The following is an 18,904-nucleotide window of genomic DNA, read 5'->3' on the forward strand; positions in this document are numbered from 1 at the left end:
AGCCTAAAGTCAGAAGCAGACAAACGTAACACTATATCTAAGGCACCATATATACTGAGCTATTCCTTCAAAAGACTAGTGCCACTGTTCACTGGAGTAAAGATTAAAGTTAGCTGTGTAACCACAGGATCATCATGGTTAATTTTCAACTTCAACCTAACTTTAATTCATGTTGACGAACTGACCAAACTCAAACTTAGTTTAATCTGTTGAGAGTTTACTGGCTACAGTCCACACCATGGCGTGTCCATTTAGATATACAACACCGTTAACGACCGCAGGATATGTGAAATGTGCTTAGTTGTGGTAGCGGATTTGTCTGGAATGAGACCTACCATTGACTTTTTTTTTTAGCCCACACATGTTGGTTAAGCTAAAGTGAAAACTGTTTAATGTGGGGTTGCTTACAGAGTTGTGCATACAGCACAGTGCAGCGTGTCCCTGTGTAAGTCGCTATTAGACAGTGAATGTTTCATCTCCAAAACAAGTGGCTGAAAATATACAATAAAGAGTTTTTACACAAACAATAAGTGATCGTGATAAGTGATTGGGATTAAAAGCCTAATATGAGTTAAAGTTACCCAGAGACTTTTATCACAGTTTCATACACACTAATTATTTTCCATTTTGGACTCATGTAAATGTGAATAATATCAGGGGGAGGTTAAATTTGCCAACGTGCGCAGTACAAGTGTTTCTTGATAAAAGCTGGATCTTTATTTCATAAAAAGGCTGCAATTAAAAAAAAAACTTTAAATAATAATAATAATAATATACAGTAATATACCATCTACAAAGTGTTACAATTATTTTTATGCAGCTGTCTAAATAAGAAATGTGTTCAATGTTTTAGAAATCCTTTACAATGGCCCACTGCCTCCTCTAGTGGTTCAAAAAATATTTTTAACTTTAAAATTACGTCAATACAGAGTTTTCACATGTTTTTTGTGTGTCAAAAACTGAAGAAAATTGGAATCTAATTTTATTTTGTGTAAATTTTAAAGACATTCATTCACTCATGCATTCATATACACTGCTGGGATCAGGTTAGACCTCCTTTTACTATTGAAGTGCTTCAGTCATTCGAGGCGCAGCCTGCTCAGCTGGTGGTAAGGGTCCCGAATTATGCCAAGAAAATATCTCCCACATCACTATTTCACCAGCACAGGATTGATCCACGTGTTTGCTGCTTTTGCTAAATTATGACTCCGTCATCTGAATGTCGCAGCAGAAATTGAGACTCATCAGACCAGATGACAAGATTTTTCCAATCTTCTGTTGTACAGTTCTGTAGCCTTAGTTTCCTCTGTGGCACCTTGTGTGATCTTCTACCGCTGAAGTCAATCTGCTGTACGGTCCAATGTGCTGTGCATTTACAGATGCTCTACTTTCTTTTGTTGTAATGATGGTTGTTTGAGTTACTGGTTCCTTCCTATCACCTTAAAGCAGTCTGACCATTCTCCTCTGACTTCTAATATCAACAAGGTATTTCAATACTCTCAGTCAGTCGTTTGAAAACAACTTTTTTACGGAGTGTAGTGAACATAAACTATATGTCGGCTGCAGAGCACAGTGTTTCTGGGGCCGCTCGGGATCTGGACTTGTGGGGAGCTGAGGGAAGCTTTCCTATGGACACGGAAATATTCTGACAACTGTGTCCTCGGAGTTCGGTGCTCTTCTCCTTGTGCAATCTCAGGTTCTCCTTTGCACTTCATGAAGGCCAAAACACATCTATAAAACTGTGCAAAAGTATAGTGGAGAATGGAATAGAATGGTCAGTCGCAATAAGCAGTGATTTGCAGATCAAAGGACATGTCGAGCGCTCAGTTTAACACCGGTAAATCTCCCTGGAAAGTTCAGTTCATTATATTTAGGATACATTTAACCACGGTTTACATTTAACCCTTGAAAACCCTAAAATGAAGTATTGTGTAAGTTCGTGCAACATCGTCATATAATCAGTTTGACAAAGGATCGACCTACTTTACAATAAATGACACCCCTGTGTTATCTATGTTATCTATTATGGGATAATCAGAATCATGGCATTGAAATAAAAAAGTAGTAACGAAAATGCTGTTCAATTAATGCTTCTGAATTTAATATCTTAAAAATATTCTGTTCAGGAGTCTCATTAGAAACACTGAAAACATATATCATCTTGGGTGCTGCAGAAACTGAGCTGCAGTTAAAACTATTGTGTTCAACTCTGTCAGTGACACAATGCCACTCCATTTTTATGCACTTGAACAAACTGGTCTAGACAAGATACTTTTAGTATATCGTTTGCAGTGATATTTGAAATAATTATCAGCAGTCCTATCAGTCTATCAGTTATGTCCTCACTCTCACCTGTTTGTTGAAGAAAACATAGATAACAGGGTTGACAACAGTGCTGAACTTGGCCAGGATGGAAGGAATCACACTAGTGATGGGAGTCACCAGCTCCGACCCACCAAAGGTGGCCATCAGTGCCACGATGCCGTAGGGCATCCAGCACAGCATGTAGCAGGACACCATAGAGAAAGCCATCAGCAAAATGTGGTGTTCTCTGCGCTGAGCTGCCAGAAGATTGATCTTTCCCACCTGGAGATGTGAGAGAGAAGGAGAATAAGAGGTATAGATGTAAAGACACCAGAAAATTCATGTGTTTTGTTAGTGTCTCTAAGAATCTTAGGCTGGTTCCAGGTGCACTAATAGGCTTTTTGTGCCTCTTGCATATGCTCTTTTATTTCAGTCCCAACACATTTTATTTTGTGATTAATTTGCTTACATAAGCTATCTATTAACTGATTACTAAAATCCACACTTCGCGCTGCAGCATGTAGCATTTAAAAATCTGTGTCTTCGGTGCCCTCATGTGGCATTATGAAGAGTTGACAGTACACAGGTGACTTCCTACTCAAGTGAAGAATAAATCTTCACTGAAAGTATTTGTTTCTTTTAAATCCAAATATACGGTATAAAATAAACATTAATAACAAGTCAACAAGAACCGAACCCGTTACTTGAACCAGCTCCACTTCTTAGAAGCAGCGAAGTGGAGTTTAAAGCGCACAGCAAGTTAGTGAGCTGTAAGTGATGGTGGTATTGCTCACAAAAATTAAAATATCAATTTGTTTTCCTCACATATTTTTATTAAATTTTCTGCATCCATTTTTAGAAAAGACAAATTGAACAATATGCAGTTTTCTTTTTGAAGAACATAAAACAATATGAAACATACACTCCCACCTCATAATTATAGGAGTACCAGTGGGTGTACAAAAAGAAAAAAGAAAGGGTCCAATCTAATAATACGAATGGTAAACCCTGGAGTACAAGATAACAGTTCCTGAATGTACAAGAGAGATGTGGAGAGTTTCAGAGCCCACACCCCCACACAGACACAGAAAAAACAAAACAAACAAACCAAGAAAAAACAAAGCAAAACAAAACAACAAAAAAAAAACACAAACATAATGAGTGGTCAGCTTAGTTGTAAAGATAAGTCAAATCTGTAAGAGAAAGGAAATATGTATAAAGTAGGTAAGTAAATGCCATCATAAAGCGCAGGCACAATAGAGTCCATATACTTAAACATAAGATAAAATAAAATAGAATAAAGTCTGAGCTGGCTAATTGGGAGCGTTGCGGGACCGCAAAGTCTGAACATGGTCAAAAAAGGGTTGCCAGATCTTAAAAAATTTGGCCATAGACCCACGCAGGGTGAATTTAATCTTTTCGAGTTTGCTAAAATGCAAAGCATCTCTGATCCAGATTTCCCAGGATGGGGGAGAAGGGGACTTCCAACAAAATATCAATTTTAAAGGATATTTCAGAAAAACAAAAGGAATACACTCAGAAAATAGTATGCATATGAAAAGATATCAAGGATACTTTGTTTCCAGTATATTGGTCAGACGTCAAGAGGATCCCATGATTCCCATAATATTGTAATATAATATTAATTATATATGTTTGATTTGTGCAAAAATACTATCAATTTAACCCTTAGCTATAGTTGAAGCCCAACAGATAGTTTTGGGAGATATTATAAATATATAAATTTATCATTTCTATGATTTTTAAACTTTTTAATATATTTTTTATGAGATGCTTTGACCACATTATGCATGTTAACGTTGCATGGTTTGTCCACCTCAGGGCGCTCTGTAACTTCCTTGTTAGCACGTGTGCGTAAAATGCCACAAACACTATAGTGGACGAAGCATAAATGAGTAAATAAATACATACATACAGCAAATGTTAGAGGAACCTGTTTGTGTTGTGTATGTCTGAAAGAGAAAAAAAAGACTGACATTTTGGAATACCAAGTTGTTACATGTCCAAATATCAGTATAGGTATTAGTCTTAAAAATCCTAAATCAATCAGATTCTAGGTGTAATGACAACCTGTTATGAATGACTGCTGGATCAGCAGAATATGTCCGATGTGTGATAATCAGAAGGGGCTAAAAACAGATGCCATGTTTTTCGATCTTGGTCAGAAGCAGTATGACCGCATTACATGCCCAGATGCGTTTCATCACATTTGTTTTTGTTTTTTTCCTGATGTGCTAGTCGTGCCAAAAATGATCTCAGATAAATCATAAAGCAAGTGGTTACAGCAGCATCTCACCGGTCAGTATTGATTTCATTTACCTGTGCCCACCTCCGTATGTAATTACCACTGTGATGCTTGTCATGGTGATTTATGAATAAATGAGCATGTCTGGCTTGTGAAAGACGCCTCGCAGAGAAGAAAATCTACCCCATCTGTCAAATTACTGCTTATCTCTCATACACTCAATTACACCTCCTGCTATATAGGATTAGATCATGGCCCTCACTGCTCTGTCTGAACAAACCTCCCTCGTGTAATAACTGCGGTCACTTCTGCATGACCGACCTTCTATTCTCCGTTCTCTCTCCTAAATCGAGCTACCCGTTGATTATGATGGTGAAATGGTTTTCCCTAATGCCTGCCACAGTTTGATTTGTCTTTGTATTTATATGCGCTTCTCTTTTATCTTATCCTTTCCTTTACCTCTCATGCAGTGGCAATAGATGATCATCTCACCCCTGAGTTCTTCTTTGTCACTTTTGCTTCTCACACTCAGAAGATTGTTGTTGTTTTTTCCTCTAATGCCGACACTATGACTCTGTTTACCTTGATATATAAGGAAACTATTGTTATGAACTTGGTTTCTGTATATAAAAAAATGAATTGAATTCCATTCCTTTGGGACTGAACTACAACATAAAATATGTTGATGCAACATGACTGCTCGCTCTTTAAATGGGATGCTGTTAGTTAAGAATATAGAAAAGACATAGGTTTGACCCACACTGACAGTGCTGATGCATACGGTGCTTCTCTTTCTGATGTGTTGGTTCAAGTTTTGAGAAGCCAGGAGACGGTTCCTCAGACAGATTGCCAACTCTCTAAAAATAGCTGATGGGTGGGCTCTGAGTTGATGCAGCTGAGCCCCAGTTCGCTGCTACAGTGATCAAGTCTGCAAAGCTGCTTTCTGCTCAGAGTCTTGGGTGCATCAAGCTTAAAAAACGGAAGTGCTTATATAATGACAGGTATCCAATAGCAACAAGTTGGTACCATGATCTACAAATACCTTCTAGAGCATTTGGTGATAGAAGCAGTACGAGCAAGGAGTGGGAAGAACCCAACACTAACAAGAAACTCTTAATTACCAGTTATTTATCTATATGCAGTGTTGGGAAGGTTACTTTTAAAATGTATTCCACTACAGAATACAGAATACATGCCCCAAAATGTATTCTGTAACGTATTCCGTTGCGTTACTCGATGAGAGTAACGTATTCTGAATACTTCGGATTACTTAATATATTATCATGCTGTTTACAACTACATGAATGTACTATTGCTGTGATTTATTACTGTTACTGAAGGTCCGCGGCTCCGAACCGTAGTAAAGGGACCTCTGGCTAATACGGTGGGTTCTGTGTCGGGCTCGTAGCTGAAAACTAGCTTTACTTTGTTGTCTGGGTCAACTTTGCTAGCGAGAGACAGAGAGAGGCGTTGAAAGGCTGCTCCAACGGAACTTATTGTTTTTGGAGGAAAACACGAACACGGTGTACAGTCGAGTCTTAATAGCTTACTTACAACTGGGCTCTTCAGGCACTCTTCTTGGCTGCAGTGGTTATTATTATATTTACATGCTTCCAGCTCCCGTTTTTGCTCGATGACAGCTCGTACTTTTCCTTTTTCTCCCTCCCTCGCTCACAGACACATAACGTGTATGGCAGTCCATTCTCCCTGCAGCACGGACTACACTGCCCATGATGCTACATTCTTTAGAGCTATACCTGTAGCATTCTGCCAATTAGCTTAGCACAACAACAACAAAAAGGCCTCTCTCACCCAGGAAACACGCAGAGAGAGAGCGTCACCCTGTAACCATGGCGACCGTAACGCTGCCACCTGGAACAACAGAACGTAGCTGTCAAACAAAACCCAAACAGTCCTGACCCGCCACAATATGAAACAGGGAAGTACCGCCGTGTAATCCATTTATTTCAACAAAGTAACTGTATTCTAAATACCACCTTTTTAAACGGTAACTGTAACGGAATACAGTTACTCATATTTTGTATTTTAAATACGTAACGGCGGTACATGTATTCCGTTACTCCCCAACACTGTCTATATGTATCCATAACAAAGATGGTGATACGGTGACCTAAAGGCATGGGTCACTATAAACTGGGGTTGGTTTTACTGTCCTTAAGACAGTAAAGACAAAGACAGAGATTCAACCCAACACTTGCCCCTTATACGTGGTCCCTTCTTCTTTCTCCTCATTGATGAATTGCTAGCTTATCCAACTTGATTTTCCTTGGAATTACCTCAAAAACTCATGATCAAATTTTAATAGAACTCAGCCTCTTCTTAACCTCTAAAATCCGACCTTATGTCACAAGAATTCCAGTATTCAAGTCTTAGTCCTTCAGGGTAGTTACTGTGAAAAAATAGACAAAATGTGGTAGACATAAGCAAAAGCAGATTTCACACTCATGTAAATTTAGATGAATGTAATTTGAACTCTGTTCTACCATCTGCTTTCAGATTCTTTATCTTACTATTATAAATCATAAAATTCTGATGAATATACAGATGACTTATGATTTATTTACACATAAATAAACAACTAAAAATGACATGGTAGCACTGTACGTGGTTGCATGGTTTTCTCTTTGTCTTGTGTGATCGTCCCAAAAGATGTGGTGAAACTCTTCATGTATCTCTGAACTCACCCTCTTAATGGCCATCAGGATTCTTCCATAAGAATATAGCATGAGCAGAAGGGGCAGCAGCAGACAGAAGATGAAGAGACACAACACATACGAGATGCTGGAGGGTGAGCGGAGGTGCCACTGGACGGAGCAAGTGGTACCAGGACCCTCTGGTCCATAGCTGCTCCAACCGAGGAGGGGAGGCAATGTCCAAAAGAGAGAGTAAAACCAAGAGCCTCCAACAAACAGCCAGGCCTTTCTGAAGTCTGAGACATCAACCTGAGAGGAATGGAGAACGGTGGTGTAGCGCTCATACGATAGAAGAGATAAGGACACAAGGGACACAATCCCTGTTGAAGCAGGAGTGGAGAAATGAAAAGAGTACTTTAGATTTAATCATCAGAGGCCACTTGCAGCAACTCAGGTTGGTTAAAGCTTTTACATCCCTTCATAAAGCCACATTTTGCATGTTGTAGAGTCTATAATGATGGTACTGTCCATAATTGTGGAGAAAAGTAGGTTATTGGCTTTATGTAAAGCAGCTGTATAAAAGATTATATATTTTATATTATACTTAAAAAGGAGAAAGTAAATGCAACCCCAGCAGCAAAGGGGGAAAAAGTATTTCTTAAGATACAGGTGTTCCTGTATTTTCCTATAGAGCTCTTTAACTTAATTAAAGTCAAGCTAATTAACAAAGATCTGTTTCCCCCTGTGATTATTAATTTAGTTTGAAAGCCTTAAAGCTCAGAGGTTTGAAGTGCTTCTAATCCAAGTTTATTACATTTTTATGTTTCTTGAATCAATGACATCATTTACTCTGCTCTTCCACTACTGAAAAGAGACACCGCGGTCATAATTATTTGAGTTTACAAGGGTAAACAGGGAAAAATAGTACTCCTCATGCGGTTACTCACCAAAGAGGGAATTGGCAAATCCATACCACTTACAGCCGTACTCTCCAATTAGCCACCTCCCGTGCAGGCTGGCAGCAAAACTGAACGGTGTCCCGAAAACGCACACGAGAACGTCACTTAGGCTGATGTTCAACAGGATGAGATTGATGGGCGTCCAGAGGGACCGAAACTTTGCGAAAATGAGCAGAGTGAGAAAGTTGCTGAGGATTCCTGCCACTAAAATAAAGCCGAGGCATACTGCCACCACCGTATGGCCGGTCCGGCTCAGCCCACCGGGGCTGTGGGGCACCGTGGAGCCCCAAAGCGCTTTGTCTGTATTGATGCTGAAGCTGGAGAGGGAGCTGTCGGTGGTACTGAAATTCCAGCCGTGTACGTACACGACCATGGCAGTGACCTGAGATAAAGGCTGAAGAACAGCTGGACACACACAAGATAAAGTCCCGGTGGACCGCAGCTTTACGCGCAGTGGGAGCTTGTGTAACACAAGTATGAGAGTGTGCAGAGACCTATAAGACGTGCAATTCTTGCACTCCAATATATGCAACGACCCCCATTCTCTCCCTCTGCCACACAGACTGTTTGTTGTTGTTGTTTTCTTTCTTTCTAAGAGTCTCCCTAGTTTAATATAATCAGCCCTTTTGGTTAACATTGCGTGTTTAAATGGAATAAATCACCCTCCAGTCGCAATCACAATGCCTTTTAGGACGCTGTGCTGAGCTTGTGACTCGCGTAATTACCCGTATTTCCATTGGGTTTGATCATTTTTCATGGCGGATATACATGATTGTCCAAAATAACTTTCTAATTTTACGGACAGCTTGGAATAAATTGCTTTGGCGTTCCGCTCCAGGAAACCAGACTTTGTTGCACGATTTTGCTAAGCTGTGCGTTTCGTATTCATTGTTGCTCCTGTGCCAGACTTCTGCAAACTGTAGGGCACACAGAAAGTCGCCACAAAGAAAGTTTCACACTTGTTCAGCATTTTCTTTTTGCACCTTCCTTTACCAATTCAATAATACCTTCTGACCATCCTAGCGCACCCCATTCAAATTCCATTAATCAACGTCAAATGCCCTCACCGACTCTCTGTAATCCCGTGCCTCACAGTATCCTTTGAATTTACTATAGACCTGAAACTATATAATTTTTATTTTAAAAGTGTGCTTTTAAAGGTCTTTTGTTGCAATCGGTTGCTAATGGTTTTAATGCTTTCAAAAAGCATCACATGTCTAAAAACATATATTTCTGTAAAGTGTAGAAATAAATTCATATTTCAATTGATAAACAAATGTGTTAATGATGTTTACAAAGCAAATTATATTTACATTTCATTCATATTTAATTTTTACTTATTTAATGTTTGTACTTTTACTTGTGCACTTTCAAAGCACTAATAATTGTGTATTGAATCTACCAAGTTGATTTTCCCTCATTTCCCTCAGGCTAGGATTTCCTGGCTTCTGATTGGTTAGGGAAGTCACATGGGGTCCGAATAAGGAACTTGTGTTCCTTTAAAGCAGACGTTCCCAAAGTGTGGGGCCCGCCCCTAGGGGGGGCGCAGAGCCATTGCAGGGGGGGCGCGGCATGAAAAGAGAAAAAAAAAAAAAACAATGCTTGGACACTGCTAGCACGGGGCGCCCACAGAAACGCAAAGCAGGAGATGAAGCATAGCTGAATATGTTTCCAAACCAACTTCATTCTAAGCCAAAGACTAGAAAATATGGTGAAGCATATCTTCCCTTTGGTTTCACCTGCACAAGTGCCGAGGTAGGTCTCCCTGCAGGATTGGGTTTCCCTTCCTTGGAAGCAGTGCTGGGATATTTAAATCATGGACAAACAGTATCCCACATTCTTGATTTGTAGTTCACAAACACTTGTTGTAAGGACTAACTACTCCTGACATTTTGGAGATGTTAGCTCTTTATACAGTAATGTTACAGTGGGATACAAATAATATCAGGCTGATCCTGCCACAATTTGTTCCCCCGGTTCAAATCACGGACAAACAGCATCCAACAGTTGTTTATGTTTTTGAACCATTTTGCACAGGGATTTTTTGAAAAATGTATTTATAGCAATGTTGAATATTATTACACAGGAAAAAAAAACAACTACATGTAAAATAATTACACCATGACGCCTCTGCCTTTCTAAATGGAGGGACAGTAACTGCTTGTATATGTAAGCCTGTAAAACCTGCAGATAGTCAGATTAACAGTATTTCGTCTCTATCTGCCATTCTGCAATTCATCTCATGTAAACAATAACGTGGCGCGCAGCGTGACGTGAAAAAATGCACATACCTTTGACGTTGCCTGAGGAACTCTGTATTCCTCGTGGTAAACGCAAAAAAGGAGTTTTAAAAAATCTCCGTTCTCGGTGATTCGAAACGCCGTTTACGTGTGGAAGAAACAGCTGCGTTTTCAAAAATACCCGTGTAGGTGTGGACGTAGCGTAAAAGACTTAGTAGTTTATTTCCTTACTACCTGTCATTTATTGCAGATTACTTGTATTTGCTTAATTGTTTACTAAATATTTGAGGTGTGAAATACACCGCAATGGAGCAAAATATGGGTGTGTGTGGTTGGAGGATGTGTTCGTGCGTGCGTGCGTGCATGCGCGCGCGCGCGAGGGGGGCGCGAACATTTTTCTTGTAAAACAAGGGGGGCCCAGCAAAAAAAGTTTGGGAACCACTGCTTTAAAGTGTGCCAAGAGTAAGTAAGAGATCTGAGAGTTATCTGTCTCCATCTTGCTGTTTATAATAGTTCAGAGAGATTTGTGTATCATTTCCATAGAGGAAATAACTGGTAACGAGCAAAAGCCGGTACCTAAGTACAGAAATAAACTTAAAACAATACAAAACATCTGGTATGTCATTCTATCTATATATGTTCTAGGGTCTGAAATGTGCAAAAAAACATATGTTTTTTAAAGAAAACCTGTGCTTCTTTCTATCTACACATATTATTAGGTTACACGAAACAAGCTCTGCTGGATTCACAGTTCAAAATCATCCTTATTTATGCTATACTTGGCCTTCGTGCAGGTCCGTTTCTCCGGCCCCTCTTTCTTATGAGTCGTTTGTTCCTTGTAAGGTTATTTTAATTATAGCCTGTATAAATTTAAACAACAGAAATGATCCAAACTCCTGTAGAGACAGCCACGTTTCCATTCAAGGTCTCGAAAAAACCCCAGTTTCAAAATACATGAAAAGGGTTGTTTTGTTGTGTTAACAGTGATTTAGTCATCATTAAACTCTGTTAAGAATTTGAAAATTGATGATTAATCTCGGAAGTCATGACACACCACTCTCCCCTACATAAGTTGCCTTTATAAGATAAAAGTATCGGTATTATTATTAGTATCGACAATACTGGCGATGTATTTAGCCGGTATTGGATTGATACCAAAATATGCAATAATGCACTGGACTAGTTTGAACAGTGGGTTTACCGGTAGAAGTGTGTATTCTCTGATCATCCTGAATATAAACATGCATTTTAAAATCCCTCTGTGTTTTTTAATAAACAGACAAAATAGACCCACATTAAAATAATGCGTTAAATACAATGATTAACATTTTTATCTGATGCTGCCTGCTGTGTGTGTGACAGTGTGCATGTTTACATGCTGAGAAGAGAGCTGCAAGTGTTAAAAAAAAAAACAGCACACCTAAGTGAAATCACAACTGATATCTGACTGATACATATCATTCAGCCGCCATCACGCAGGGTAAATCTCAAATGCTGCAGGTCACCGGTTCCATTAGCTCACATGCAGCAACCGTAAACTCCTTATGCCCCTCTTCTCTGCAACTCTGCAATCAGCATCACGGGCTTGTCGAAAGCTCAGTGGGCAGTAATCACTTCAGAGCCAATTGCCTTACCAACACCGGCCCCCAAACATAGGCCTTAGATTGGCCTGATTATGCTCGACACAAGAGAAAAAGGCGGATTGCGGTTTCAAGCCTGCATGGTTTCTGAATCCACGCCGACCTCCTGGTGAGGCACAAATTGACTGCTCTTCCCCCTTCACACCTGCTGCCAATCTTCTTTCTGCAGTGTTTTCAAAGATACCAGAAAGATCCTTAAATTGTTAACAAGAAGCCCTTCCAATCTGAACCTCTGTAGTTCTTTTCACACCTGCTTCTTGTTTTTAAGAGACTGTCAGTCTTAAAAGAAAGTGAGCATTTAAGAATTCTCTTTGCACACTTCACTGAAATTGACTTGAAACACTGCAGAATTTTGTCAGTGTTGGAGAACAATATTTTTAATTTTCACATGAACTATATGTTCTTTAAATACCCCATACTGCAATGTGAGCAAACAAGAAGTATTTGACATCTTTACAGTAGAACATTTTTCCCTTCTGTTTTATATTGCAAAACAAATATAAATCTTATATAAATCTAAAGCTTATAAAACCTTAACACTATATAGTTCTTTATAACTGTCAGTAATCTAACCCGCTTTCTTAAATGTTACATATTACCCACTATATTTAAGGTAACTCCATATGAATGTATCACATCTCAAATGTGTGTTGTATCTCTCAATGCGGGGCGACCATCGCTCAGGGGGTTGGGAAGCGTATCTGTAACCGGAAGGTCGCCAGTTCGATCCCCGGGCTCTCTGTCCTGGTCGTTGTGTCCTTGGGCAAGACACTTTACCCTACCCACCTACTGGTGTTGGCCAGAAGGGCCGATGGCGCGATATGGCAGCCTCGCCTCTGTCAGTCTGCCCCAGGGCAGCTGTGGCTACAACCGTAGCTTGCCTCCACCAGTGTGTGAATGCAAGAGTGAATGAATAGTGGCATTGTAAAGCGCTTTGGGTGCCTTGAAGAGCGCTATATAAATCCAATCCATTATTATTATTATTATTATTATAATGCACAGCCAATTAACAGGTCTGGAAGCTGTTTTATAGAGAGACAAGTACATTTAGAGTTAACAGCACCTTGCGGTGGCTTAGATGGGATTTATCCAAACATTTTTAATTTCATGCAGTCAAAAATCGATTTCATTTGCATATCGAAATTTAGGAAAAAAAAAACCTGTATAGTGAACACATCGAAATCAACTGACAGAAGCTTAACATTATAATGGTGTTGCAATAGTGTCAAAATAAAGTCGTCATTATGCAATACTACTGATTAACAAACTTTGCCTGGAGCTGAAAGTAGTATGCGTGGAAGTTGTGATACCGGCTGGTTCTGCTCACACAGTATTCTTTGCTCAGTTTCCATAAACAGGCAGGTTTGCTCGCCTACAGATCCCCATAAGACTGCTTTTACAGCTCAACCGCCGTAAACAAGTATATTATGTGCTTATTCTCTAGTGATAGCTGCAACATGTTCCTGTTCTATGAATGTTAAATGTCACATAAAGGTGTTGGCCAGTAGCTTTAATTATAAGATGTTAGACCTGTGAGTACAGACACCTGAAAGTTACCTCATCCTCCAATACCTGCACCTGGTTGTGCCTGTTGGAACAGCGCCCAGAAGGCCCATTTGGTAACCCATTCATGCTGTATCGAAGTAGCAGATGGAAAGAAACTAATAATAACTCAGCATCATCATTAGACCAGCCTCATAATGTGGAGACAGCTCGTCCTCCATCTGTGACCATGAAAAATGTCAACAGTTAAATATAATGTCATCTCTATTAGAAAAACCAGTTGGTGAGCTGACACTAAACATATTCCACTCACAGAGTTATCATGTGCTGCATGTGTTTTCAAAGAAACATAGTTAGTCTATACAGAAACGGATGTAAAACGGCAGCAGTGATGCTGAACGTATCGCTGAAAATGGTCAAAAGTAAAATTAAAGCTCTCGGAAAATGACACACGATGCATATAAAATGTATTTTTTTAAAGTCAAAATTCGCACAATAGGATGACAAAATAAGTAAGAAACTAAAACATCCTCATCCATCCTACTCCGGTGCACCGTGACAAAAAGATGTCATTATTATAAATGTGATGATTCCTGCCATACTACCCTGCTGTGAAGATTAATGTGAAACTCATCTCTTTTTGACACTTTCTGCTGATACGTGATTTCGAGAACACAGTGAAATGTGAAAGGCAGTCTGATTTAGCTCTAATTCGGCGCTTATTCTGCAGACTTCGCACAGAAGTGGATCTCTCTTCAGTAATAAAATAGCAGCAGATTTACGTTTGTATTGAATGTGGGTTTAACTTTGGATGACAATTATTCAAGTCATTGTTATTAATAATGAAATCTCCGTGGTATCCACAATGACTTTTCACTGTATGTAAGGCAGGATGAAATGAAACCTTTGTTGTCTCACTTATTTATTTATTAAGAAGCACAATGACTGTAAATGGTTTCTGACCTTCTTTCATTCCTTCTGGTTTTTTCAGACCATGCCACTCCGACCTGCAGCCCTTTTCTGTTCAAATAAGCTTCCCTGCTCTCCACTCACTGTTCAGTTATTTTTTCACACCTGAGTTGTTCTTGTACCAAACTGATAAATAAAAGGAATTTATGTAAAAATGTATAATTTCTAAAACATTAAAGAAAAATCTAAGAAAATCAAAGCTCTTGTCCTGCATACCTGGAACTATATATAGATATGTATACTATACTTTGAATTTTAGGCAGACAGGCTACTGGGGACCCTGAAGAAACATGCACCTTCCTCGAGGAACATACACAGAGCACCCCACTGGTGATATATTTTTGCCTTTGGCCTCATTTTACATTTCCATCCATCTGTAAATGCTAAAAAAAAGGGTCTGGTTTACAAAAATGTTTTTATTTTTTCTGTTTGTAATTTATTTGCCTGTTTTTTCTGAGTAAAAGTCTTTACATTTATTTATTGAGCCGTGCTTTTGGTTTAATTTTTGATATTCGTGGCGCTTCTCGTGGGGTAGCACAGCGGTTAGCACTGTTGCCTCACAGCAAGAAGGTCCTGAGTTCAATTCCACCATCAGGCCGGGGTCTTTTCTGTGCAGTTTGCATGTGACTCTGTGTTTGTGTGGGTACTCTTGCTTCCTCCCACAGTCCAAAGGCATGCAGTTAGTGGGGACAGGTTAACTGGAAACTGTAAATTGCCCATCGGTGTAAGTGCGAATGGTTGTCTGTGTCTATGTGTTGGCCCTGCGACAGACTGGTGACCTGTGCAGGGTGCACCCTGCCTCTCGCACCGAGACAGCTGGGATAGGCTCCAGTCCCCCCGCAGCCCTGATAAGGATAAAGGGGATGGATGGATAATACTTCTTGTGATATGAACTAATGTTTAAGTAAATCAGAAGCAGCAGTTGAAGAAATATTCACATCATTTATTAAAGTACAAGTAGCTGTAGTAGTTGTAATTAAAAGTCATACAACTTATATTTAAGTAAAACAACACAAATATAATAACAAATGTTCTTTAAAGAATCAAAGTTTAAGTTCATTATTCGGGTAAATGCTCTTGCAAAAGCCATAAAACATGCCAAAAGGTGTCAGCATTGTTCATTTTACATGATTATCTGTTGCATGATCGTTATTTTTCAAACCAGAATGAAAATATTACGTCTGTTTAGCATCGGATGATATCTGAGAGTTTTATTTGTCTACTGTGTATATCTGATTTCTTGTTACACCATCAGACACCTTACCTTGACAGTATTACAGAAAATATGTAATTATTACAGTACATTATCCTTCATTCGTCTGTTCCTATGTACATAGAATATCGTCACTTCAACTAAAGGTCCAATCCAAACAAACTTTAATTGATTAATTAGAGGTTATGTCAAAATTTTACATTTACATGTTCATTCTTAATACTGGCCTATTTACTGAAGTATGCCCACAAAAAAATGAAAGAGAAAGCCTTCATTCAACTCCACCACAAACAGAGCAGCAGCACATGCAGTGCTCTGGAATGACAGGAGTTGAAGAACCAGTTTGTCAGAGACTGTTCTTCTTTAGAAAGATTATTCCAGTTACTACATGCTAAGGCACTGAGGTCATTTCGCACAGCTTTTTCCTCTCGGTTTGTTCTCAGATGATCCTTGCAGGCCCGTCGAACAAGTACAAACGGCTACAGAAAGACAGGTGGCTTTACAGAGCCACAGGTTCACCCTTCAGTACCAGTGCAAGTCCTTCTTTTCCAGATGCCGTCCTGAAAAAAGGACAAATGCTTAGTTCTAAAGGATGTGCAAAATAAAGTACGTTCAGTAAAATGTTGCTGCAATATATAATGTGATAAATTTATATGTGTTTTATTTTTTAACAAGTGCACAAAACTCTTAAGTGCTACAAGTAAGGAAGCTATAATATTGAGTGTCAGCTTTCTGGGGTTTAAAAAACTCCAAAAACAATTAGACTACTGTAGTATAATAACCTCTATAATAATCTCTGGCACATCTGCCGACCTCCACAGTAGTCACCTTCTTAATAAATAATATATATTAAATGTGAATCAGGTGTTCTGTTATGGGAATATAAATCATGCTTCCTTTCCTGTGAATTCAGCTGTATCAGAGATCATTTAAGAATACTAATGATACTGATTTAATGTGTTAACTTCATTTTTCTTGTTTTGTTTTGGCTGTCGCTTTTTTCTCGGTTATAAAATAGCCCAAATGCCATTCAAGCATGTAAGCTTTACATTTTAAGTTGAGGGACTGGGGGAAACTAGTGAAATGAATTTTTACTAATATTCCTGAATACATGCCAAAATCCAAAATACTGGAACCTGTTAAAAAATAATGGAACGGTGCAATTTGGAATAGATCATGAAAATAATGCAAAGATGCCACAAAACTGCACTGATCAGAAAAAGACTGGAAATCTCCTTCTGAACCACAGAAGACAGTTTACAGCCATTATAATCATCTTAAATAAGTGAAAATCTTAAATCCTCTAATCAGAAAAAATTAAGTATGTCAAAATATTTAATTGCTCCTGTGAGTGCAGTAGTTTTTAAGTTTTTAATTGGCTACTCTAACTAATTATTATTGCAACCTGTCTTTCTCTGAATTTACTTTTATACCTCCTTATATATATTTTTTAACCTTATTCTAAGACAATTCTCTATCCAAGAAGGATTTATATCATTTTCCTGTGTGGAAGCTTTTGTAAACATTCTGTATTACAGCTGCAGAATTACCAGATTCAAAGGCTACAGCAGGGTCCACAGACTCTCTAAACCCTTGAGGTATTGTCCAGCTGGGAAGGAGCTCGGGCTTGGAACTGGAGGCAACTGGTCCCATTTCACCCCGGTCGCTGTGCAGTAGATTGAGCAGGGATGAGGCATACTGCTGACCAGTGAGACTTAACCCATCTGGGGACAGGGAGTATGCAATTGACGACAACCCCGGGCCCTCTCCTGCCCTGGTAGGGAATGTAGACCAGGAGCTAGAAGTATTGTTTGGAGCGGTGATGGTCAGCAGACGTGATGCAGGGGAGACCTGTGACATTGAGTAGGAGTCGATAGCAATGCCCTGACAAGTGCTTGCTGGGTCCTCTGTAGGGACAAAGACAAACAGTCAAAGAATGAAGATAAAACTGTCTGACTGCTGTTAGAGTGAAGCCATGTAGTGTTAAGTTTATACTCTCACCCAGTTTAATAGTTTTAGAGTGTTTCTTTGTCTTTATCGCTGATTCCTTAGCACTGTAATCTTTCTTGAGAGCACGGTTGAAGTGAGCATCCACCATGCTGTTAATGTCCCCCTGGAAGTATGTCAGGATGACGAAGTTGGAGTGCTCCTCCACGCTAACAGCGATCGGGCTGTCTGTTCTTCTCTCCATGGGTCAGCTGTGACTGGTGAACAGATAATACGTCATTTTGATTGATTTACAAACAAAAGGAACTAAAACCTTATGAGCGTTTAGAGAATGAAAAAGCTTAAATATGTTAGTATCATTGTAAAGCTTAAAAACCTATTTTCACTTTATTTATTTGTTTACATTCACGTACATTATATACTCAACACTGACAGATATATTACATCCTATCTGCTCTTTTTTTTTAACCACAAGCATACTTATTTAATATTAAGATCACAGAAATAAAAAGGCCAAAAGGTCCTCCTGCTGCCCTGTGACTCGCACCACACACTGCTGTGATGATGATTAACATGTAAAAACGTTCAACACAAATAGCAAGATTGTAAAGGACACCTAAATTTAAAATTTAAGGTGTCTGAATGCACTGAATGACAATAATAATATAGAAAAAAAATGAAAACAAAAACACATATCACTTGATATGATACTTGGTAGTAAGAAATATATAAACTATGCATGTGCAATCAAAAATGCCAAAATCAGGGGGCTGAAATGCTTAATAATGCATATGGGTTGTTAAAAAAAAGTCAGTCAGTGTAGCTTAAAAGTATCAAAGATTGAGATACACACACACACAGAATAAAACACTCATTCAACCTGTTGTGAGAACAGGAAGAATAACTTCCATGTAAGATGACTGAACTAATAAAAACGTTTCACTTATATTTTTAGTAACTTGTTTCTCTTACCTGACCTGATGATGACCAAAGGTGAGCAAAGACTGCAACCTAGCATTGACTGGTTGATCAAAGTAATGATGAGCAGCAATTGAACAAAAAAAAAAGAAGTCGTTTGTCTTTTGTTTAAACACCAGAGTTGTGTTTTTGATTCCAAGAACCAACGCCAGGCGTTTGGTCTTTTTCTTTTCTGCTTAAGACAAAACGTTCCCCTCGCAGAGCCTCTAAAGTTACTGGATGTGGTAGCCT

General features: G+C 39.0%; 2 protein-coding genes across 2 annotated transcripts; both read right to left on the minus strand.

Annotated features, from left to right (window-relative positions):
- Window positions 1-805: 805 nt before the first annotated feature.
- tmtops3a (teleost multiple tissue opsin 3a) lies at window positions 806-8,556 on the minus strand. The gene is made up of 4 exons (XM_006781224.2): window positions 8,172-8,556; window positions 7,276-7,604; window positions 2,353-2,586; window positions 806-1,739 (listed from the first exon to the last, which is right to left on the minus strand). The coding sequence occupies exons 1-4, from the start codon at window positions 8,554-8,556 to the stop codon at window positions 1,527-1,529; spliced, it is 1,161 nt and encodes a 386-aa protein (XP_006781287.2). The 3' UTR covers window positions 806-1,526.
- A 6,949-nt stretch (window positions 8,557-15,505) lies between these two features.
- On the minus strand, window positions 15,506-18,899 carry vgll1l (vestigial like family member 1-like). Its single transcript, XM_035911802.2, has 4 exons — window positions 18,668-18,899; window positions 17,750-17,952; window positions 17,299-17,655; window positions 15,506-16,308 (listed from the first exon to the last, which is right to left on the minus strand). The coding sequence occupies exons 2-4, from the start codon at window positions 17,937-17,939 to the stop codon at window positions 16,271-16,273; spliced, it is 585 nt and encodes a 194-aa protein (XP_035767695.2). The 5' UTR covers window positions 17,940-17,952; window positions 18,668-18,899; the 3' UTR covers window positions 15,506-16,270.
- Between the last annotated feature and the right edge of the window lie 5 nt (window positions 18,900-18,904).

The sequence above is a fragment of the Neolamprologus brichardi genome, chromosome 2 (assembly GCF_056152115.1).
Source record: "Neolamprologus brichardi isolate AB-2024 chromosome 2, ASM5615211v1, whole genome shotgun sequence".
NCBI lineage: Eukaryota > Metazoa > Chordata > Actinopteri > Cichliformes > Cichlidae > Neolamprologus > Neolamprologus brichardi.

Excerpts from the sequence above, each read along its gene's own strand:
- tmtops3a (XM_006781224.2), bottom strand. The coding sequence starts at position 8,556 with ATGGTCGTGTACGTACACGGCTGGAATTTCAGTACCACCGACAGCTCC. Across the intron at positions 2,587-7,275 it reads TCCTGATGGCCATTAAGAGG|GTGGGAAAGATCAATCTTCT; the intron begins GTGAGTTCAGAG and ends TCACATCTCCAG. Across the intron at positions 1,740-2,352 it reads ATGTTTTCTTCAACAAACAG|TTTTATAGATGTGTTTTGGC; the intron begins GTGAGAGTGAGG and ends ACTTTTGCACAG.
- vgll1l (XM_035911802.2), bottom strand. The coding sequence starts at position 17,939 with ATGGAGAGAAGAACAGACAGCCCGATCGCTGTTAGCGTGGAGGAGCAC. Across the intron at positions 17,656-17,749 it reads CTCTAAAACTATTAAACTGG|AGGACCCAGCAAGCACTTGT; the intron begins GTGAGAGTATAA and ends TTGTCCCTACAG. Across the intron at positions 16,309-17,298 it reads TGCTGTAGCCTTTGAATCTG|GACGGCATCTGGAAAAGAAG; the intron begins GTAATTCTGCAG and ends TCCTTTTTTCAG.